This window comes from Lissotriton helveticus, chromosome 4_1, assembly GCF_964261635.1.
Source record: "Lissotriton helveticus chromosome 4_1, aLisHel1.1, whole genome shotgun sequence".
NCBI classification, from domain to species: domain Eukaryota; kingdom Metazoa; phylum Chordata; class Amphibia; order Caudata; family Salamandridae; genus Lissotriton; species Lissotriton helveticus.
In genome coordinates, this window is record NC_136063.1 from 173,007,742 (window position 1) to 173,032,883 (window position 25,142).

The 25,142-nt window shown below is 44.4% G+C and overlaps 1 protein-coding gene across 1 annotated transcript in view; it reads left to right on the forward strand.

The window, feature by feature from the left end:
* LOC144827091 (ly6/PLAUR domain-containing protein 2-like) overlaps positions 1-15,716 on the forward strand; it is a 28,175-nt gene extending 12,459 nt beyond the window's left edge. Inside the window, exons 2-3 of the mRNA XM_078685534.1 lie at positions 5,266-5,385; positions 14,289-15,716. Coding sequence (XP_078541660.1) covers positions 5,266-5,385; positions 14,289-14,518 — 350 coding nt within the window. The 3' untranslated portion in view covers positions 14,519-15,716. The remainder of the gene's footprint in view (positions 1-5,265; positions 5,386-14,288) is intronic.
* Positions 15,717-25,142: the final 9,426 nt, after the last annotated feature.

Sequence of the window (25,142 nt, forward strand, 5' to 3'; positions counted from 1 at the left end):
ATTAAAGGAATGGTGAGAGGGGCACATAGTACATGAACTGATTCCTATCGGGTGGGAATGGTGCCTCGGTCGTGTGAAAAATGTCTCCAGAAATTCCAGACTGAGATGAACACAATTTAACCACCTTCAACAAGCACACCTGACCCCCAAACAGATAGGGCATATGTGCCCAGGAGCATTCATAAGCTGCCCCCAGTATAAGGCACCAGAAGCAAACTTATATTCACATGGTGTTGCTCTTCCCAGTGATAGAGCACTACGGGGCACGGGTTTGGGGTGCTGAGATGCTTATCAAAGTTGGCAGGTGGATTGGTTCCCGGGTTTATAAAGACTTGCTTACTAGGTTCCTCAGTTCTTACCAAAGCTACTAAACATGTTTGAAGATTTGTGGACCTAGCATTGGTACTGGTTAAGCAGATCATATTCATGTCCTCGAAGGCAACGGTGGCCTGGACCTCGGAGATCTATGCAAGTTGGCTACCACCGAAATTAACACCCTGTCAGCCCTCCAGGTGAAGGAGTTTTGGGAGGCTGGTACACACAGTGGGACCTGACAAAGATAGAAGTAGCAAACATACACTGTATCAATATGTACAGCAGGCAGTTCCAAGCCACGAACACAGTAAGGAATGGAAAGGGATGAAGCATGGTTAAATTCAACTTGAGGTTTACGATCTGGTGCTGTGACCTGACTTCCTCTCATTACCACCCCATGCAGGACTGGATAACCCTGAGTCCACATAATGAACGCCTCCATACAGGAACCATGCAATAAGCCAAGACTGACCTATAGTTGCTATCTCACAGAATTGCTTTCCTAGGCTCATTTTATTTATTTATTTTTAAATTCTTTTTATTAACAAAAGAAACAAACAATACATATACAAACATCGACCAGAGTGCATCGGGTGACTACTGTTACATATATATAGATACAGACTTCCAAAGGAAAAAGCAGTCAATTAAAAAGAAGAAAACGGGCCTAGGCGTCCTCCTGATCCTCACTAGCGGGATCCAATTCCGGTGGTTCACAGATATTGCCTCGATAGGCATTCCAGGTTCCCCAGATCTTGGTCCATTTGCGGGGACGCCCTCTGGACACATACACCGACTTCTTCTGAGAAGCACCCCAAAGCTGTGCTATATTCCGCTTAGCAACCGCACAAGCGAGAGCCACGGCTCATTTTATTTTTAATGGTTAATTAGTTTATGCAACTGTTAAAGTTTAGCCCAGTCAGGAATGTTAAATGATGGCTATTCCATTGTAAGTTTATGTTATGTAGTGCTATCATAAACACTGAATAAAGAGATATGGTAAAAAGAAAAAGAAACCCTGGCCCTATTATTGTTCCAAATGTTGAATGGACAGTATCAGTAGATTTAAACAATGTTTAGGTAAGTTGACCAATAACACTCAAATAGCGTTAAGTGAATAGGGGCGCTGATGTAAATCCCAGATGCTCTGTTTTCTTCGGGTGAAATTGTTGGATAGCAACTGCAATGTTGATCAGAACCTCCAGTGAGTGGTTTGGGTCTAACCAAGGGTCCCAACTCCCGGATCAAAGGGTCTAGGATGTTGGTCGTAGACCTTGAGAACCCAACACATAGAGAAGCTATAACAAGGTCTGCAGCAAAGAGGAGAAAAAAGTAATTCTAAAGTACACTACGATGCTCATGATGTTGAGGCAAATACTGAACAAATACAGAGAAAAAATATCAGTGAATGGGCAATGGTGGGCGATCATAAGGAACTTAAATCTGAATGACTTCCTCAGACCCAGAGAGGAATTATGATTGTTGCATTTCTAGTGCTCACTGGTACGGTACTGCTGCATCTAGTAAAAATTAATTTAAAGATGGGTTCACCAATTAAACTTACAAGTTAATTGGTAATTTGTAAATCCATTGTGGTAATGTTTGCCTTGAGTATTCTTTCTATGTTTTCCCATGATGTGACTTGAGTTATCAGACCCCTCTTACATTTAGGTGGGGTCATTGCTCCCCCACGCACCTAGCCACTTTCTGCTCTTCGTATATCAGTATCCCTAAAAGTACACACGCCTGAAACGGTCAGCTCCAGGGCATAAAGTAGAACCTCCCACTCATGTCTCAGTAATGTGAGCTTTGCAGGTTTCCTACAAAGATTACCCACTTGAGGCCCCGCACAATCAGCCTTGACATCAACTCGGCTGTGCTTGCATTAAAATAAATTTGTACCCCAAATATTGCCTGTCCTGTTAGTAGTTTAGGATGATAGCTACCTCAGTAGCACACTCTACTTGGCTTCACTCATTCCTCCTTCCTTTGTGTTGCTTCTGCATTTTTCCTACTGAAAGTTGAGGAAGAGAGACAACATATTGTTAGATTTCCATAAATGCAATGAATATTAACAAAAGCCACACTCTTTAAGGAATCTTGGTATTCTTTGCAAAGTTCTGCACCATGAATTAGAATTTCCCCAGATGCAGTAAAGCAATGTTCCAGGAAACAATTTTTGGTGGTTGGTTGGCAGTTGTTTGGTGTCTTGCCAGGATTCAGGATTTGGTAGGCTTGTGTTGGGTGTGTAAATTGTATCAATGTGGTCTTGCTGGGCCACTACAAGTGACCTAGACCTTGGGGTCTATGCAGGGATCTTTTAGGGGAAGCTCCAATTCTAAGAGAAGGCTCAGCACTGCTAGGAGAGTATCAGATCTTATCGCTTTTACTTGGAGAAGATCTATGCAGATGTGGAACTTTTTCCTGATACATTTCAATGAGACCCGGCCATTATTTAACAGGTGAATGTTAATGTTAGGCGATATGAAATGTGGAATGTGCAATGAGTGTGTAAAGCAACAGTTGGGAAGGAGTGAAGGGATCTAGGTATCTTCAAGCATATTATGGGTACAATGGTATTTAACTGCAATATTTTGTCACTTAATATAGTGGCATACCCGCATTATGTTGCCTCACTCCATCATGAAGAGATCATGGAATCAGAAGACAGGATCTTATTATGTGCACCCTACAGCATACCAGGCGTCTAGTGTTACATCAAGGGCATGTATTTGAAAGGCAACACAGTCTATATGGGAAAACCTTCTGCGGGCTCATTAGGAAGATTCCAGTTCAGGTTCTACATCTGGCTTGGTTACTGAATCATAGAGCTTAGCAGCAGGGTTTCACAAATATAGAATGGATAACCGGTAAGAAAGTAGGGAATTTCTTGTCGCCTTCATAGAATATGGAGCCACGAAAATATGTTATATGAAAGGGCAGCATAATTCAGTAATTATGTGTAGTTGGAGCAACCAACAGCACACAAATAAGTTACAAATGTACCAGACGCATGAGTACGACAGCCAGTTGGTAGACCAAGAGATTTATACACAGTAGGTTAGACATGTAAAATATTTGCATTTTATCACCAATTTTAAGTTAGGGGTAACTCATTCGCATATAGGAACAAAAACTTTTTGTTTTTGTTCTTGAAACTCATCCCACTTTCCTTTAAAGAAAATTAGCTGCATTTAAAAGAAAAGCCCTGCTTTATTTAAAAGCAAACACTGACATAGTGGGCTGCTGTCCCCTGCAGGCTACCATCCCTGTGTTTTTAGCGATTCTGAATGGGTTGCAAATTGTGACCTACCTCATAAATATGAATGAGGTAGCTCAATAGCGGCCTCCTATAAAGAATCGCTAAATTTTTCAAAGACACATTAGTACATAGGTGTTTGCGATTACCTAATAGCGAACCACAAAAGTTCACTATTAGGTAATCGCAAAATGAAACCTAGGTACATGTGGCCCAAGATGCTTGCCTTTGTATGTTGTATATATGATATGCAATGTAAAGGTATTGAGTGTGCTTAGAGAGTGCCAGTTATACCTGAAAGAGCCAAATACTATCTTAATGTACAATGAACCATGGATTCGTTCTATACCTTTAGCTTTCACATCCGTATGGTTTACGTGAAATAGAAATATGCCATTGCTTCAAAAACGCACATCTACAGCTGAAAAAAGTGATATAATGAACACCCTAATATTGTCCACTTTCTGATATGAATGAATATCAGATATTTGAAATGACTGAACGGCTGATGATAATACTACAAGCATCAAGAGATCAAGAGGCAGTGGATACTTGCCATCTCAAGAACCCAGACCAACCCCTCTGTGGACAGAGCCTTCTCAGTAATTGCCACCAGAGAATTGTATACGCTCCCTAATGAAATTCAAACAATCTTCCAACTATTCCCCCCTCAAAAACGTACTTATTTAAGCAGTAGTACTCTCTGGCACCCAAGCACCCTCACACCTTTATTTTCTACGCGGTCTAGACATCTCATCTTGTATTTTTCTTTTTGTTTTCATTTTGCTTTTTAGTGCCAAGAAGCTTCAGCGTGTATGCGCTTACAAATATAGGAACAGTGGAATGTTTAGAGTGGCACCAGGGTTATAATGGCTGGTATAAACCCAGAGCTCCAACATATGAATATTTGTCTTTATGTTTCCCCCTTTTTAGTTTACAACATTTTACACTTAGTGGGTGGAATGTTCTAATAGTCTTATATAGCTTTACAGCTCCAGCTCTGGCCTATAACTATGGTACATGGCCTTTAACAACTGGTATAGCCCTCTGCAGCGGGTTATAAGGCTAGATTAGAACATTGGAATGTTGAGAACTCAATTGAAGACAATGGAGTACCTCTGGGCTTATAATGGCTGTCATAGGCCTGGAACTCCAGCATTTCAATGTTTGCCTTCATGTTTCTCCCTTTTTAATTTAGAACATTCTACCCTTACTGGGTGGAATGTTCCAATAGCCTCATAGCCCTTCAGACTCAGGCTATACAGATTGTTAAAGGCCCTCATTCTTGTCATAGTTCCTCGCCTGTGACTCAGACCTACAACTCGGGTTCAGTGCATTTAAGAACTGGTATAGCCCTCGGAAGCGGGCTATAAGGCTATATTAAATGGTAATAGTTCTAGTCTTGATTCTAAGATATTGTGGAAAAGATAGGGTGGAGTTTGCCTGTATTGTTGTATAGATATTCTAGTACAATTGGATGTTACCTTTATGATTATTGGGTTCTATCTGTAAAATTACCTGAACAGCATGAAAGATACCAAAGTGCTACAGCACAAATTGTTGCATTGTTTACTGGGACACATTTAGGTCCTGTTTGCTACACAATCTCTCACATTTGAATTATAATCACTGATATACATTCCCCTATAGACGTGCAAACCCATGACAAATTCCATGTTTTTCTCTTGCAGTTGATGCTCTCCTTTGCTACTACTGCCCCATGCAAATGCTAGCTGCAGAATGCACTGAGATAAGAAACTGCACCGGGCAGTTACAGTGGTGTCAGACCAAGCTTTATTCAGATGAAATTGGTAAGATTTTATGTTATATTCAAGAAGAGAAGACAGAGAAACTGATTACTTATTGCAGAAATTGCATAACAGTACAACAGAGTGCAAAAATGCAACAAAAGAAAGAAAGCTATGGTGAAGTGGGAATGATTTCAGGCAGTGGTCTTCAAACTCTGCAGTGGGCGCCCTGTTGGGGGAGCTTAAATTTATGTCATGGGTGGCTCCAGACTCTGGCTGATAGGACTTGTTACCCTGTCCAACGAGCTGAAAGTACTGCTGTGATATGATGTAAGAAAGCTTTGGCCAGCCTCTTGTGAAAAATGAGTGTACAATAAACAGCCCTCTCTAAAGTCCTTCTCACATTTTGACTCCTTTGCTTAACAACACATTTTTTATTTCACCTATGATGAATTTATGACGTTACAACGCATACATGTATTTTACATTGCGTTTGTTACAGCGCAAGTCGATACAATGACTTTTGCTGGAGGGTGCTGGATTTAGGAATAGTGTGGTTTACTATTCCAAATCCAGCCTACGTTACAGTAGGGAAGGTGTTGGAATAGTAAATCATACCATTCCTTAGCTTATAGCGCCATCCAGCGCAAGTCGTAACGACTTGCGTTGTAATGCCAGTAATGTAAACATACCACGGTGTAACATCCTTGTTGAGAATGTCGTTCTCCCCTATGGCATTTACTGTATGGTTCATAAGGAACATTGCTTTTGGGCTATTCTTTTTAAATGGCCTATTTATCATTTTGAGGACCCCACTACAGGTATTTCATGTGAAAAGGGATGGGGTGACATTAAAACGTTTGAAGACCACGGATATAATGAATGATTGATGATCTAATGAATGAGTAATAGTGTAATGAATGATTGATGATATACTAAATCATTTGCTGCAAATAAGTTATTTTGGAGGGTGAGAAAGCAGATGACATGTCTGATTTGGGTGAGTACTGCATTCTAGTTTTTTGGTGCTTTTGCACCTAAATGTGTTTATGGTGTACTTCCCAAGACAGGGAAATTGTTTTGCTTCTATGATGTATGACACCACCAGAAAATGTTGGACCAATCACAAAGAAGTAGTATTGCTGTAGTGCTAGTTTGTTTAGTCACACACGCATTTATTTATTTTCCCTATAGTTTGGAATATAGACCTGTATAAAGAAAGGTTTTCATGTGCGGAAAAAGAGTAATTATTGAAAAGAGAAGCCACAAAAAAGCGAAACATTAATAAAGGGTTAGCTTACAATTTATGAGACCAATTTCCCAAGGCATTTATAAGTAAGTGTTTGGTTAAAAGATTCTTAAATGAGGTTAGAAAATGGCCCCTTGGAGTTTGCATGAAATTAATAAATTTTTGGGTGGATAAGTGTGGTGCTCTATAGGTACACCTGCTGTCTTGGAGAAGGTGAACGATTTCAAAGCGCGCCGTTTCAGGGAAGCAAGAACTGGAGTGATGTGGTAAAAGTCAAAGAATTGCTCAGTAGAGAACTGCCTGGAAGTGTTCTCGACAACGTTTTGGAAGCCCCCCTCCTCACCCCGCCCCCTTATTTGGGCTATTCTGTCATCAATATGGAAATGGTTAGAGATTGAAAAGCAACTTTAGAGTGAGCAACTATGGGGCTGTTTGGTTTTCTCTTCCTTGAATTTATCTTAGGCCTGTCTAGTAATTTATCATCTCTGTTGCTTTTTGAAGCGAAGCAAACAAGAACCAATGGGATGAGAGAACTAAACTTAGTTGACAAATAAGAACATTGATAAATATGCAAATGCACCAAAGAACAAACATATATGGCACACACACACACACACACACATATATATATATATATATATATATATATATATATATATATATATATATATATATATATATATATATATATATATATATATATATATCACAAACTGGTTTCTCCTTCCACCTCCACCAAAGCCTCGGCGGCGAAGAAAGAGACACGAACCGCTTCTGTTCTCAGGCAAGATGTTTTATTTTAACCTAGCAGCAGTCAACAGATGACGCGTTTCGGGCTCAGGCGCCCTTGATCACATAAAGGCTGTATGAGGTTAAAGCCATTTTTAAATAATATGCCCTTCCCACCAAGGTCACGTGTTCAGGAAAGTAAACGATGGACATAGCAAATAGACTACATGATTTGTGCTCAATCAATGTAATTTAGCTGTCCCAACAAGCCATAAATTATTTTTGCATGACCTTAACACTGTTTCCAAATACATCATTATATACATGGGAAATTTCTCTTACTGTATTATAGCGTCATAAAAGCTTTTTCTGAAATTACAATTTAATTAATTTCAAAGCGCAAATTTCATTTTCGGCATTTTGTCAAACATTCCTGGATAAATCCACATGCACTTAGAAAAGTGCAAAAATTCATAATAGCTGCATGAATGCAAATAGCTATAAACTGATTTGTGACTTCAGTTAAAAAAGGGGATATACAAAAAGATAAGTGCATGGTAAAGCTGCTTTCCAAATTTTCCTACAAAAATATATGTACCCTGTGCAAATGATGTGTTACGTGCAAAACATGTTAAAAATGGTGGAAAGATAAAGATGCATCTTTCACCCTGACCTCAACTGAGATAAGACATAATGCAATGTCTCTAGCATAGTGTAAAAAAGTGAGGTGAACACTAAACAATCGTCATAATTCTTATGTCAAAGGACATTCAACGTCTCTATATTGACCATGAATTTGACAATCCAAACACAATCAAATAATCGGATAACAATATCACGAGTAAGCGAAAAATATATATATATATATATATATAGAGAGAGAGAGAGAGAGAGAGAGAGAGAGAGAGAGCGAGAGAGTTAGAAACACACAGGGAGAAGTCATGCAAATACGTACCAGAGACAACACAGACAAGGAGCGACAGGGTTACAAACGAGATGTGGTACACACAAAAACAGTTAAGAAAAGGAAGGAGATAAAATAAATATAGGTCAATCAGATACCATCAGCAGAAATAATAATCAAAAAGCATAACAATAAAGCAAAATCTCAAACAAGGCAGCACAGAAAGAACCATGGCCCAAGGCAAAAAAGAAACAGAGACTATTCCAAAAGCACAACGCCAAAGAAATACTCAATAACATGCACTGACAAAGACCCTAGGTCTCATTTTTTAAAACAAGCATTGGTTAAGGCTTAACACTGGCATGGAACTGAAAAAACACGCAAGGCATATTGGCTTTGAGAGCGGTTGTTAATAATGTGCACTCAGTTCCACTAATCACCAGTGTTGTGGCACTACTCCCAGAAACATAAGATTTAAATAAACAGAAAACCAAAAAACCCTCCCTTGGTGTGTTTGGACAGACAGGGGCAGAAAGAGAAATGAAGCTGCGACAGAAGGGCTGTGAGAGACGTTGGGGTAAATAGGTGAGAGAAGAGTAAGAAAGAAGAGAAAAGACGTTGAGAGTGGGAGAGAGATAAAGGAGAGGAGGGAATGAAAGGAGTGAAGAGAGAGATGAAGCGAGAAGAGAGAAGGTATATGGAATTTTCTACTGAAAAAGGGGCAGTCCCAGCCTCCACCATCCTTAAACCAGCAGGGGAGTTTGAAACCTTGCCAGGCAGGTTTTGTAATCCAGCTATCTGAAGTGGGTTAGTTGGTTACATATGTATTTTACAATGATCAGAAATGGGAGAATTGCACACGAGAGCTGAATAGAAACAAGTTATTAATAAAGGCAAGATGTTTGAATGGTTTGTGAGCATTTTCCACCCTAAAGTTGTGATCAAAGAGGTCTACTGTTTAATTGCTAAGAAATAGCAGTAGTGTTCATTTGCTAAGAAACTTTATTTTTGCAGTCTGCACTATATTGAATAGCTCAGGTCAGTTTTCTTGGTTGTCAGAATGGAATGCCAGTGATGTAAGCAGACAAAAAGTAAAGTATCATCTGTTGGTGGAGACAGTGGAAACGATAATAGTTTGTCAACGGGATTCAAAGGAGAGAAGGATTGGGGGAAGATACACTTACAAATAAGCATTTGCAATGCAATTGATCTAATCTTTGGGACATTATGAGTGTTCAGCCAGAGCTACTGCTCTGCTAATGCAACAACAAAAAAGGCATGCACTACGAGACTGGCACTGCATTCCATTTTGTATTGGATTCAGTGGGCCGAATTCACAAAGGCAAACTGAGACAATTGTCTAACTTTATGACTTTTGGTATTTACAGACGTCATTTACGAGTCATATCTTTACATTTTCAGTCGTACCGGAATCTACGCACCCGAACCGTACTCTCTGCACCTGGGCCATACTCTCCGGCTCCAGCGGTACTCTCCGGCTCGGGCCAGATGAAGTGTAGTCAATGGGCCGAAATACTATTTTTTTTACAAAAAGGAACATTAGGAACGTGTGATAAATGGCAGAGGAGGTCATGAAAATCAGTTTGGACAGGGTAAAGGGTAGTACAACCATCTCCAAGATATCAGTCACTAGAAACCCAACCTGCAGCATCAACTGAGCTGAAATATGGTCTTATGGCTTGTTGTCTCTTTTTAGGTCTTGAGAGATGTTTATGGCTGAAAAAGTGGTCTTCCAGCTTTTGTCTCTTTTTAGGCTGGCCTAAAGACAGCTTTAGTAGCTTTACTAGCCGCATGTTTTCCCAAAAATATAATACAAAAATATATGCATATATAGGGGATCTGATTGGTCTGATGACATGTCAATCAAACTTTACTCCCTCCCAACTCAACAGAAGCTATATAGATCAACAGCTGTCCAATACAGCTATTGGCCTTGCACATGAACACATACACTTCAAAAATAGTTTTCAAAGAGTAGCATTTGTTAGACACTTGCACCTCCCAATAACAGATAGTCCATATGTATAGTAGGGTTTCATCAACTATTGCTATAGCCCTCAAGACATTTATAGTAAATTACAATGTTGATTCCTCACTATAAACCAGCTCTGGTATTTGTATTTATCCTACAGAAAATACGCACACATGATTAGAGTAGGTAGAGCATATATGCAGATTTTTAGAGTGAAACCAAACCTTCTTCAGGTTTGGGATTAACATTTCATCCATTTGTATCTGACTCTAGAGAGAGACATCTGTTGGTGCATTAATGGTTATACCATTTTGGGAGGATTACTACTCAGCTCGTGAGACAAAAGTCCATTGACTGGCTTATACAGCTATGAACTGGCATTGTCAAATAATTAAGCCTATGGAAAACAGGCACAAATGATTAAAATTGGAAAAGTGTGTTTGCAAACCTAGATATTAAAGCCACACTCCCTCATATTGGTGCAGGTTATTTGAATCTCATGCATCCGACTTGAGCAGTTCCACAAAGTGGAACTGCAGCTTCATGAAAGAATTTCTATGATTTTGCATTTGACTCAAGGGGGGTATCTAGCAACCATGTGTGGAACTGTAGCTTCACAAAATAATTACCATGCTTTTGCTTTTGACTTGTGAGGGACACCTAGTGATAACTAGTAGAACAATGACTTAAAGTAAGAATTGAAAGGTTTTTGCATTTTACTTAAGAGGAACACATAGTAATGGCTTGTTGAACTGCACATTCACGAAAGAATATCAATACTTTTGCATTTGACATGAGAGGGCCACTTAGTAACAACTAGTGAAACTGTGGCTTCACATTAGAATTTCAATACTTATGTATTTGACTTAGGAGGGACAACTAGTAACAACTTGTGGAAGTACAGCTTCACAAAAGCATATTTAGGCTTGTGCATTTGATTTAGGAGGGACACCTAGTAATGACTAGTGGAACTGCAGCTTCATAAAATAATGTCAATGTTTTTGCATCTAACTTAAGTGTGAGGTTCAGTAACGCCTTTGGGAAATGCAGTTCTGGGAAATAATTTTGAAGATTTAGCATCTGACTCAAGAGTGACCTCTAGTAACGGCTTGAGAAATTACAGATCCGTGAATATACTTGTGTTTAAAAATCTATAGTCATTGGAAAAAACAGCAGTTTATAACTGTCAAATTGCTATGGTTTTATGTGGGTAAAATTTGCACCTAACTATAATATACCTGTAACCTTTGTTTTTTCCAATGAATTTTTATGTCTTTTTTAACATAAAGTAATATATAATTAAAGGACATTTATGCAACCATTGCCGCCCACGCCCTTTGGCCGTGCACAGCAGGAGTTGTGGCCACAGGGGCTGGCCACAGCCAGGCCCTAAGGCCAACCCTCCACACATGTAACCAACTCCATGCTGTGCACAGCCATTCGGCTGTGTGTGGCAGGGGTATGGTGTGTGAGTGGGTGTGCTTTTTTCCCATTGGGATTTGGGTCCGCGGGTACCCGTGGATCCCCTACGAGGATGAGTGGAGGATCGGCATTAATAGATATCTATGAATGTCTTTCCATAATAACTCCCAAACTACTGAACAGATGTACACAAGATTACAATAAGAGATCTTTCTGGACCAAGTTCTAGCTTTCTGCCAAATTTGGTGTAATTCCGGTCAGCGGTTCAGGCTGTGTGTCTAAAAACTGCAGAATCCCCATAGATATTGCATGGGGAAAAAGTGTTTTGGGACTCCCCCTTTTTATCCGCCCCCACTTGACAGATCGCCTTGAAACTTTTCATGCAGAACTAGGCAAAGTAGGGTACTTTTTTGGAAGGTTTCGTGAAGATTGGTCAAACGATGCCAAAGTTATTCGCAAAACAACTTACTCCCAACATAAGATAGCATGCACACGAGGGCTGTGAGTTTACAGCTTCTTAATTAGTTAGGGCCTCCCACGACCCAGCAGCTAGGTGAGACGCGTTTCGGCTGCCGCAAGCAGTCTTTGTCAATCTATCTATCTATCTATCTATCTATCTATCTATCTATCTATCTATCTATCTATCTATCTATCTATCTATCTATCTATCTATCTATCTATCTATCTATCTATCTATCTATCTATCTATCTATCTATCTATCTATCTATCTATCTATCTATCTCTATCTATCTATCTACATATATATACATATATATCTATACATATGAGAGAGAGAGATAGATAGATAGATAGATAGATAGATAGATAGATAGATAGATAGATAGATAGATAGATAGATAGATAGATAGATAGATAGATAGATAGATAGATGGATTTGTATATATATTCACAAGCCTTCAGTTCCTTAAATTGTTGCTATAGGTTCCTCTTGATGTAGAAATTGAACTGCCATCTAACAGAAAATATTAAAGCGTTCATCCCGAACAATAAATCTGTGAGTTTTACCAATTAGAATACCAAAAGTGTGATATATGACTTATATGCCCTTGTAATCACAAGCATCACAGAGACTATACCGCTAGTAGAGCACTATATCAGCAAAAAAGCAATATTGGCAACACCATATTGTGGGTTTCCCCAGGCAATAATCTCAATGGATGAGGTGTTTTAAAAAAGAAGCCGAAATGTACTTGAAATTGGCCTCGAGGCAGGGGCTCGATGAACATTCCAAAACCCAAAACATCATATAAACATCAGAGTTTAGTACAACAATAGACACCAAGTACAGTTTTTAATGTACATACCACACGGAGTTAGGGTGGTGACGTTATATTATGCATGGCTCCCCCATAACTTCTCTATCCCTGCACTTTTGATCTTAACAGGGGGAGAATTAGAGAAAACCACTTGAAACATAAAAGTGTATATCACTGTGAAAAAAGGGATGTTTTTCACCTCGGGTTTCTCAGTGACGTTGTTTATTTGATGTGTCCCTGAGGATCTATTGACTTGTATTCACAATTACAAATCTATTATTCTATACATGCACCAGCTTTGCTAGAGATTTCTTGCTACCACCAGGGAATACACTAGTGTTGGGGAAGTTTCAACATGTGAGGCTTACCTTGGTTATAGGGGGCAAGCATTCAGCTCTTTGAACTGCAGTGGAGATATGTTACAACTGCTATTCATGATCGCCTAGGAAAGTGGGTGGAAAACCTCACAGCCGTTACCTGACCCTCTGATCTCCTATTGGACCCCACAGGCAAAACATTTATACTTCCATTTCCCACTCCTTGCTTGTGTAAGGTTCACATCTCCAATGCTGTACCCTTGCACCATCCTGACCACTCCTTTCACTCCTATGACAGCTTGTTCTCCATGCCCTGCCTCTGCCTAGCTGGAAGCCTTTACCTGGTAATTGCAGAGAGGCTTTCTGCAGGAACCTTCACTGCTGATAGTCTGGACATGTTAAACCTCACCTCAAGTGAAGTCAAGAACCTTTGCAAAATCAAAGTTGCTCACCTTCAGAATCAAAGTATATAATATTGCTGACTCCTACGCAAGAGCATATTCAGAAAACTTCAAGTGGTTTAGATATATGCCAGGGTTTAATATCTTCTATCTTGGCAGTTTTTAAAATTCCATCTTTGTAGATTTGTTTCCAGTGCATGGTGGCTCAACATAGCCCTGTTTCTTCACTTCCATTGCTTAAGACATACAAACTCATTGGGAGAATCCACTAGAGAGATATAGTTGTAGATACACAACAAGTGTTTTGGTTTTAAAAATGTGTATATCCTAATTCTGTAAATCAAGAATTGCATTTAACAATGTCAAATTAAATTTATGACACTTTAAAGTAACTCAAGTGGCAAAAGGTTTGATGAATAAGGACCAAATTCAGTTTCTATTGGTGGGCATACACTCAATCACAAATAATGGAGCATACTGATATAGTTCCAATAAATTTTGCAGAACGTTTTTTTCAGTCGCTCGGTAGATGATAATGAAACATAGTAAATTATTGATATCAAAAAAATCTGACAAGCCTCATTGTTTCACAATCAGATATTTAAACTGTGTGAACAGATATCATATTTCGGAGTTAAACTGAGCTTTTAATGGAGTGAAATTTCTTTTGCAGCTTATCCATATCCGGCAGATGGGGGTGTTGTCAAAGGCTGTGTTAAAGACTGCAAACCATCGGATGATAGCATTGGAGTACAGCATCCCACTTTCTGCTGCAATTCTGATCTTTGCAATCGAGCTGGTATCAATGGCACGAGAGATGATGCAAACAGCAAGGAAATCAGTTACGCTCTATTGACTGCGTCCGCTGGATTGATCAGTGTGCTGCATCAGACAGGACTCTAGTTGCTTTGTACCTCCAAGTGGACTTTGATACTTCAAGAGGGTTGCTGCCTGGAGGAAAGCACAGAATGTGGAAGACATGCACATACAGGCAAGAACAGAGCACAACTTCCCCACTGTCACTGGCTCAGAACTCCAGTATATGGTGGTGATAAAGGCAAGATTTCATCTTGTCAAGATCTCTCTTCAGATTCTTCTCATCTTCTACTTTTTGATGCAAAACTGTGACAATTTCCTCAAGCCTGGTGCTGTCTAATAATGTATATTAAATGACTATTCCTACATTGTATCTCATTTAAGCATGAAATTCAGTCACAGCGAGTGATGTAAAAGTGAATTGTTTTTGCACCATAAAAAAGAATACTGGGCCATATGTACAGTTACATTTTCCAATACAAACAGAGTGGGTAAAACCATTTGATACACCTGTCCCACAGTGTCTTAAAGATTTTCTATTTTGCATATAGAATTTTACCATTAGTTGTACAGCACAGCACTTGGAAATCAAAAACAGTCTAGATATCATTATGTATAAAGGTCAACACAATAAATGAATATGTAGATACCCAGACTAATAAAAAATCATGGGTTTGCTCTTGTATCATACGCTGATGATACACAAATAATCGTCTCTGTAAGTGGATCCCCTAACACCACTGCAAGTAGGTTTCAAGACTGCATGAGTCACATCGGGAACTGGATGTCAGACGATTGTGTGAAACTAAACTCTTCTAAAACAGCGGTCCTACCTTTTGGAAATCATCCCCACTTTTGGACCAACAGCTAGTGGCCTGTTCAGCTTGGACCACTACCCACATCTGTCTCAAAAACAAAAAATCTTGGAGTTATTATGGATAATAAACTATCCTTTGAGGCTCAAATTAACTCCACTGCCTCCAGCTGCCATCTTATATTAAAATCCTGCGGATGATCTAACCCTCAATTCTGTTGGAACTCAGGAAAACAGTTATATCCGTCTTGATATTGTCAAGACTGGACTACTGTAACGCCCTACTCACCAGCGCACCAAAATGCAGCATCCAAAAATTTCAGATCGTACAAAATACCGCAACCAAGGTCCTCCTTGAATTCCCTAAATCTGAGTCTATAACTGCCATTCCTCCCCGGTTACATTGGCTGACGGTAGCAAAACGGATTACATTTAAATCCCTTTGCATTGCATTTAAAGCACTTAACCAAATGGGTCCTACCCAACTAGCAAGCTATCTAAAACCATATGTGCCAACCAGACCGTTAAGATCAACAGAACCCAGGAATTTGACTGTTACCAGGATAAAAATAACCCAGTTGGGTGGAAAGAGGTTTGCAACCAACACTGCAAAGCTCTGGAACTCCCTGCCAATCTCTCTGAAGAGTAAAACAAACTTGTTAAAATTCAGGAAGAAATTAAAAACATGGGGGCATATTAACAATGGCCTGCAATAATCATCGCTGGCCGTGCTTAGCGATAATTATATTATCGCAGGCTATATCTGGAATTTATCGCCCTGATAGCGCGTAATTAACATCGCGTTGCTCCAGCGATAAAAATTCCAGAGATAGCGAGGTTATCGCCTTTTTACAGGGAACATCGCTGGTTTTCCAGCGATGTTCCTTGCAAAAGAGCGATAACCTTGCTGATACGACCCACTAAGTCAGGATTTTAGCAGACGTTGGGCCGTTTTCGCCAAAATCCAAAGTGTGCTAAAATCATGTGGGCTGCATTGTAAATATCGCGATGTAAACATCAGCAATATTTGCAAGGTAGTCCATCTGGGGTACGCCTAGTAACGTCCACTTTGCATCTCATTGGAGATGCAAAGGGAGGCATTGGGGAAAAGGGTGCTAAAATGCAATTATGCATGTTAGCACCCTCTTGTAAATAGGGCACTGGTTTTATCTCCGCTTTTTTGGCTTTGTAAGCCAAAAAAACAGGGATAAAGCCATTGTAAATATGCCCTATGCTTTTAGAGTTTAACTCTCTTATTCTGTCACCCAGTTGTTTGCATGTGTTTCAGGTAGCGCATAGACACCTCAGGGTACTGTTGCGCTTTACAAATGTATCATTCATTCATTCATTCATATACACATATGGTGAACAGTAGTCTTCCAAAAGCATCTAATCTCTGCTATTTCTTCAGCAAAAGTTTAGTGAATCTCAGCATCAGTCGCTTATGATGAAGAAGGCTTTTACCATACTACTGACACAGTCGTAGTGTACAGTAAAGAAGTGCAGTGCAACAATATTTACCTCAGTATTTCAGGTAATACAAAGCCATCAATAGATTGGTGGGGCTAGCATCCACCTATATGAAGAATCATCATTGGAAAATCAATTGCTGGAATGTAGACTAAGGGTCTGCAAAATTGAACTTTTGTGAAATTCCACTTTTACATTTTTAGACACAAATGCACAAAATTCAGTTACCGGCATCTGGCATGAAAAGTTAACAGATGATTATACCTCACTGTAGGAGATAAGTACAACCTCTTTAAGCCCCCTGGATTTTTTTATTTTGACTACATGGTTTTTAGAGTTTTACTATGAGTGAGTCTCATAACCTCTCATTTAATGCAAATTCTATAGAAATTGGCTGCATGTGGTTTTTGGGATAAGACTGCTGCAGCACTGCTAGAGTAAGAGGCTCTGACTTTGTTATGCATGAGTACACGTGTGTGCTCCCATGTGTGGGATGAGCACGGAAACTATTTTCTAGCTCAGCCCGGTATCTGCGCACAGGCATCCTGTTGCAGAAGTTACTTTTCAAAGCAGTTTTACCCCACTTAGGCCTACAGATTCCAGTGAGGTATCAATCTTTTTTTGTTTAAATATCCTTTATTAGAAACACAGGAGAAGCAGAGCATGAATTTTACAACATATATAGCATTACATCTCTGGGATGTCTGTCACGTTTACGGGGCATATCACCCAATGCAGTGGTTCATCGCTTCATATTTCACAGCTATTTTTCTCCATCACAATTATTCCAGGACATGTTAGCGCTACAAAGGATATACCATTCTGAATTAAACAGTGAGGGAAGAAGGGAAGGAGAGGGTACATAGGATCAAGGGGGGACTGGGGAGGGTCGGTTATGGTCATCGGATGTGAGGCGGCTAAGTTTGCAGCTAGTCAGGGGTGCGTCAACGCAGGGGGTCGTGTGGGTGTCGCTCACAACGGACTAAGGGAGTGAGCATGGCTTTTGGGGGGGGCAATGTGCCTGTTGTGGTAGTTATGTCTAGTGAGGGGGGTGCTGGGGGAAGCAGCATCAAGGCTGTCCGCACGGTGCATCGGCAGGGGGTACGCCGGTGGCACCATCCGGGTGTTCGGCCTCCGTAGGGTTCTGTGTTAGACGGCATTCCTTATGAAAGGAATTGAGCATTACATCCCAGAGCACCGCTATCGGAAACTGTCGGAGGCCTGCCGTCTCCTCGTTATGAAGGGTGGTGCTTTCCGCCTTCGCCCAGGTGTCTAGCGATGTATGCCAGTGTGCCGGTAATGGTGGGGTGGGTCGTTTCCAGTGTTTCGTGATCAATCTTTTTGCCGTGAGTAGGCCAAGGTCCCAGAAACGAGAGGGGACTTTATTCAATGGGGTCCACTGATAGAGGCCCAGTATGCATGCCTCCCACGTGTGCGGTATTGCCATGGCTGTGCATTTGCCTAGTGTTCTCAGTACCGCCCCCCAGTATGTCCGAATCTGTGGGCACTGCCATAGCATGTGTAGTAGATCTGCCCCTTCCAGGGCACATCTTGGGCAGCCGGCTGCAGCTCCCGGGAAGTATTGGTTAATTTTATTGGGGGAGAGGTACGCTCTATGCAGAATGTAGAACTGAATCAGTTTGAAGCGTGCGTTTCGGGGAACGTGTCTGGGGCCCAGCAGTATCGTTTTCCACTCCTTATCTGACCAGTTCCTCCCCCTGTCAGTTGCCCATTTGTCACGGAGCGGTTGCAGCGAGTGCTGCGTATGTGACAACAGCGCTTGATGAAGCCAGTGCACCACGTGTGTACCGTTTCCCATGACATGGAGGCTCTGAATCAATTGATGTGTTGGTAGTTCTGTAGTGATGCTGCCCCACCGCTTCGTGTATGCCAAAAGTAAGGAGGTGTGTTGTAAAAACTGTCCTGGTGGGAGGCCTGTGTCAGCAGCCAATGTCGCGAACGGTATCAGGACGCCGTCAGCGTACAGGTCTGCCATGGTGTCAACTCCAGTCCGCGTCCAGTGTTCCAGTGCCGTTTCCGTGACTATGGAGGCAGTCATGGGGGTGCCCAATAGTGGGAGAGCCGGGGCATATGGTTTAGTCAGTCTCGTAAGCCGCAGGCATCTGACATAACATCGTATCGCTACACCTACATGTAGTTGAGTTGATCTCCTCTGGCGTGTCAGGGGGTGGAACAGGGTATGGATTTGTGTGAGGGATAGTACGTCTGTAGTTGTGGCCGTGTCCTCCAGACGGTTTCCCGCGAGCCAGGCAGTGGCCCACTGTAGCTGGGCTGCGAGATAGTAAAGTTCGAGGTTCGGTACCGCGAGGCCACCCTCATCGACTGGGGCTTGTAGTTTTTGGAGGGCCACTCTGGGTCGCCCAGTGTTCCATATCAGGTCCCTGGTCATGGAGGCCAATTCTCTAAAGGTGTGTGCCCGCACATAAACTGGTATATTAGCGAAGTAGTATAAAAGCCTGGGGAGGATGATCATTTTCGTCAGCGTCACTCTACTCGGGACATTGAGCGGCAGGGACTTCCAGAAGGCAATCTGGGACCTAATAGATGTAATGGTGCGCGCCAGGTTGCCGTCCAGTATGTCCTGCGGCGTCCTGTATATGTACACGCCCAGGTATTTGAACGTAGTGTGGTGCCATGGTAGTCGCTCACCATTGATCTCGATACCAGGGTCCGGGATGTCTGGGTTGAACGAGTATGCCCCTGACTTGGCCCAGTTTACCCTGAGACCTGACATGCTCTCGAAGGATCTGAAGATCTCCGAAAGGTCTGGCGGTATATGAGTAAGGTCCCTGACGTACAGAAGGAGGTCGTCGGCATACAGCGAGACCGTGTGTGTGCCATCCGCCAGCGGGATTCCCCAGTGCATGCCCTTATTGCGCAGTAGTGCAGCTAGGGGCTCAATTGCTAGTGAAAAGAGCAGTGGGGATAAGGGGCAGCCTTGTCTGGTGCCGCGTTGCACCTTGATGGCATCGGATAGTAGCCCACCTGTGCGGACTCGCACTGTTGGGTGTCTGTATAACAGTCCCACTAGTTCAATATAGTCATCGCCTAGGTCGAATTTGCGTAAGACAGCCAGTAGGTAAGGCCACTCGAGCGAGTCGAATGCCTTCTCCAGATCAAGGACCAGGCAGCCCGACCGAGGCCAGTTTTGTGTCGCGTATGTTTGTACTCGGAATAGCCTCCGTATGTTGTGAGAGGTGCATCTGGTGGGCACAAAGCCGTTCTGGTCAGTATGTATCAAGTCAGGCACCAGTCCCGCTAGCCGTCGGGCGAGAGTTGAGGCTAGTATCTTGTAATCAGTGTTTAGCAGTGCTAGGGGTCGATATGAGCCGAGGAGTGTGTCACTTCTGCCCGGTTTTAAAAGGGATACTAACGTTGCCTCATTCATTGACCGAGGCAAGGTCATGTCCTCCAGTGCCGCCGCATAGACCCGTAGGAGCTCCGGAATCAGGATGTCTGAGCATGCCTTATAGTATTCCGCCGGCAGGCCATCGGGGCCCGGTGCCTTGCCATTCGAAAGGGCAAAGATGGCCTCACGGAGTTCCTCCGCCAGCAACGGTGACCCTAGGTCATCCCGCTGGTCGTCTGTCAGGGCAGGCAACATGATATTCCCTAGATACGCAGTGATGATAGGTTGTGTGGTCAGCAGACGGGATTTGTAAAGCGCGCCGTAATGCGTCGCAAAGGCTTCGTGGATCTGCGCCTGTGTGTAGACCATTGGACCAGCCAGCGGTTGTATCGCCGTCACTCGTGTCATATGATTCTCGCGTTGTATCAGCCATACCAGCAGTTTGCCGGTTTGTCTCCAGCGTGATGCGAGCGGGCTGAGTGGGCCTTGTAGTTGATGTTTTTCAGCCTGTCAATCAGTTTGTCGTGTTCTGCCCGTGCCTGTAATAGGTCAGTGTTGGGGTCTGTGGCTGTCGTCTGCTCTAGTCGCAACAAGTCTGATTCCAGGCGTCGGAGATCTGCTTCCAATTGCCGTCGTGAGTGGGCCTGTGTGCCCAGACATTGGCCCCGAAGGACCACTTTAAACGCGTCCCATTCTATCTGCGGAGTCGATGCCGATCCTGCGTTGTCCTCGAAATATTGTGCCGTCTGTGTGCTTATGGAACTCCTAAATGTACTGTCCAGTAAGAGGTTGGGTTGTAACCGCCACGTGGGTATTGGTGGTCTGGGTTGGTCCCACAGCAGGTCCAAGAGGTGCGGGTTGTGGTCGGAGTGTGTGCGCCCCATGTAACAGGTGTCCGTGACATTGGGTAGGAGTTCACTGGAGATCATGTACCGGTCTAGACGCACATGTAGGGCGTGTGCTCCTGAGTAATACGAGTAAACCTGGGAGTGTGGATTGCGGGCGCGCCACGCATCTCGTAGGCCCCATTGCGCGGACCACATCTGCAGCGCTTTCGTAGTGGCCTGTGCCTGTGAGTTGGGTGGTGTAGGGTGGGAGCGGTCTAGTGTTAAGTCCAATGAACTGTTGTAATCCCCGCCAAGCACCCAAGGGATTCCATGCCACGTGCGTAGCACGGAGAGTTGGGGGTGTAGTCCGCTGCTATGGTCAGGTCTCATTGCAGCTGTGTTGCCCCCGGGCCGCTGAGGCAGTCAGTTTCGAACGGCGTGGTAGAGTGCTGTGGACATCGCGCGGTCAGCTGCTTTAGTCCGCCGTCTGGGGGGTGACGTCAGGGCGGTCTTCCGAGGTCGGGGAGTCTGGCACTCCATAGATGGCTTCGTCGTCGCTCTGGATGTCCTGTGCGCTGCCGCCCGCTACCTCGCTCTGTGCAGGGGATCCGCTGAGCTCCATCACCAGGCGGAGGGCGTCTTGTTTCTCCTGGCGTCTGGCATCCGCTGGAGGGGAAGGTCTTGTCGCTGTCTGTGATTCCGGCTGAGAGTGCCGGCGGGGTCGCCGTCTCCGCCTGTGATTGCCGGGATGTCGCCGGGGCAAAGGGCGCGCAAGCGTTTTGGGTTCTGTATCAACCCCGCTGTCTAGCCAGGTTTCCGCCTCTGCGGGGTCCGTGAAGAAATGAGTCCATTCACCCGCTACAACCCTCAACTTCGCGGGAAAGAGCAGCGAGTATTGGAGGCCCATTTGTCTCAGTCGCTTCTTCACCGCCATGAAATCATGTCTTTGCCGCTGGACCTGGACAGTGTAGTCGGGAAAGAACATCACTGATGCGTTCTCGATCCGGACCTCTTGGAGTTTGCGCGTTTCTCGCAGGATGGAGTCCCTGTCCCGGTAGTTCATTATGCGGAGCAGCATTGGTCTCGGGTTGGAGCCCGTCGTCAGAGGTTTGGTGGGGACCCTGTGAGCACGTTCTATCACGAAGTGTGGGGAGAGTGATCCTTCCGGTAGGATACCTTTCAACCATCGCTCCATGTGTTCCTCCGGGGATCTCCCTTCCCATTTCTCCGGAACCCCGACCAAGCGTACGTTGTTCCTTCGGGTCCTGCCTTCCGCGTCTTCGGCTCTGTCCTCCAAGACCTCCACTCTGTTCAATAAGTCCTGTATGTGTTTGTGTGACTGGTCGGTTTGAGGCTGAAGTGTCTGTACTGCGCCTTCCAGGGCGGTGGTGCGGTCCGCTAGTTTTTTATGATCCGCCCTCAGGTGCGTGAGGTCGATGACCACGCTGTCGATCTTGGTGGCCAAGGAGGTACGAGTTAGGTTGATTGACTCCTCGAGCCTCTCCATTGCCGCCAACATGGTGTCTAGCTTAGCCGCCGTCTGGTCCGGGTCAGCGTTCTTCCCGGTCTTGTCCATCTTGGCCTTCTGGTTCGTGTTGCCGGTACCAGTCCTCGTTTTGGGTCCAGTAGACATCTGAGCCTCCTCACTATGTCTGGTCCAGTGGTTCGTCGCACTCTCAGAGGACCAGTCCGCTTGTGTGAATGTTCAGGTGCAGGGTAAGTGGCTCCCAGGTGGGTGTGCGCTCGTGCAGCAGCCTGCGGCGCTTGGTGTCTGGCGGGTTGGCAGGGTATGGAAGGGCTGGAGTGCGGCGCAGGCCCAGCGTGTGTCGCACCACGATGTGGAAGGCGCCGGTGTGGGTTTAGCGAGCTGTCGCGGCACTCCCGAGGATCCGTCAGCCGCAGGGGAGGTGGGCACCGCACCTCGTCCATGGCTCCCGTGCGGGCGTGCACTCTGGTAGCGGGCCGTGGCGCCTTGTGACTGGCGAGTCGATCCGGGAGGGCTAGGTCGTAGTGTGGGCCCAGCGTGCGTCGCACCGTGGTGGGTAGGCACTGGGGTGGGCCTTGCAAGGTGTCACGGCACTTCCGAAGACTGTCCAGGCGTGGGGCATGCGATCACCGCACAGTGTCCGTGGCCCCCAGGTGGGCGTGTGCTTGGGTAGCGCCTCGTGTATGGCGGGCCGGTGTGGCAGGGTCGGCGCACGGCGGAGGTCCAGCGCGTGTCGTGCCGCGGTGGGTTAGGCGCTGTGGCGGGCCACGTGAGCTGTCGCTGCTCACCCGAGGCGCGGGTGGTGCCGTGGGTGTTCCGTCTGCCGGGCTGAGGGCATCAGCATGGCTCACTGGCCCTGGCCAACACGAGGGTGAGCTGTCCTGTGAGCGCCGTTGGTGGGGCCGGCGGTATCACACCGGCATGCTGCACGGGACCCGCCAGTTCAGCCACAACCGGTCACTCTTTAGCGCCTCTCCGGTCCAGCGCTCAGGGAGGGGGCAGCCGGGTAGCGGATTGTGCAGTTAGGCTAGGCCAGGCGTCGCAGTCCGCCTCCGTACCTTTGCAGAGCGTCTCGTGGTCTCTGTGCGCGCAGGCCTCAGCCTCAGGCCCGCGCCGCCATCCGGAGCCTCGGTCTCTCGTAGGAGGTGCCCAGGACTGAGGGCAACGCTCGCGGCCACCGATCTGCGTAGTCCGCGGTGGTTCGCGGGTGTTCCGATTTGTCTCAAAATCGGCCAGGCGGTCAGCGATGATGTCCGGCGGCAGCGCTGGTGGTTTGCCGCCATCTGCAGGCAGCAGTGAGTCGGATAAATGCGCCGGGAAGGTAGGCTCAGTGCGGAGCTCTACTCAGAGGCGGCCATTCTCTTCGCGTGCATAGCCACGCCCCCAGTGAGGTATCAATCTTGGGGATAAAAATTTACACAGAGTTAAGATCCACTGTCATGTTTCTGATAACTGTACTTCTTGTGGCACTTTGAGAATCAACATATTTTCCTGGCTCAGTCATAATCAGATTCCATGCTTCTGTCCTCCAACTGAACACAGTTAATTATTATGCTTGCCAGAAAGAGGATCAAAGGCCTCCCCACACAATAGAGACATTATCAGTGCTTGGCCCAGTTCCTGGCAAAGGAAGAGTTGAAAAGACAATTTGCATATGCTTATTAACTCTTCAGTCTTCACTGGCCTGTCCAAGCCCTCAGAAACAAAAGATCAAGGTCAGACCTCTATAGCCAAACAAAGAAGGGGCTTCTCTTTGAGGTTGGGGTGGAAAAGAACCAGACTGCTGTGACTGAGGATGTTCGATTGTTTTAAAGCATTCCTAGAGTTAAAGCTTTTTCCAATAAGCTCTGGAGTGTGGGCGCCCTGTTGATTGGTGCAGTAGCAGTGTAGTAAAGATAGACATAAGAATGTAAGATATATGTCATTCATTTAAATGCATTACTGACCATGGTAATTCTTGACAATGCAAGGTGTTCCCTATTGATTTTGGGTTCAGGAAAGTTGAGGATGTGAAATATCCTGAGGGTGTCACACACAGTATTTCCATCTACCTGATTCAATATATTTGTAATGAATGCATAGTATTGAGTAGTGTGCATGTAATAAAGGTATTTTTCCTTATTAGAAGAAAGGGCACTGACCGGACAATTATTTATTTAGGGTTATATACCAGCAAGCTTGGGTTACTAGTCCACACCTTTTGAAAGGATGTGATGGTGGGGTGGACATTAACAGAATTGTTTCCGTTAGAGGGGCCACTTACCATAGTGTCCTTTGAACTCCAGCACTTCAGAAACTAGGCCTGTATGAGGAGAGAACTTCTCTACAGGTTAAGGGACTGTAACAAGTACCTTTACCACACCATAGAATGGGACAAATGGCTGGATCTTTCGTCTTGGTTTAACTGAGCCTTAGCAAACTCCGACCTTGTGCTCTTTATTTGTTCCAGCCTTGGGGTGTGAGGCCGTTTGGCTAATAGGAAATCCTGGCTTGCCAGGCATGGGCTCAGTGGTAGGAGGCCCCTCAGAGTAAGGCGGAAGGCAACAGTGTGCCCCTACAGAGAGACTTAGTAAGTTTCACAGGGGGCGTTGCAGGATCCCTAGTTGCTCTCCATCTTGAGAGCTTGGAGGCTAGAAAGTGGCTCAAGGTGGCCCAGTGGCACTTCCAGTTGACACTGTGGTGCTTGAGAGACCCCTTTCCTAGAATTTCAGGTGCTAATTTGGCAAGTGAAGAAGACAAAGATT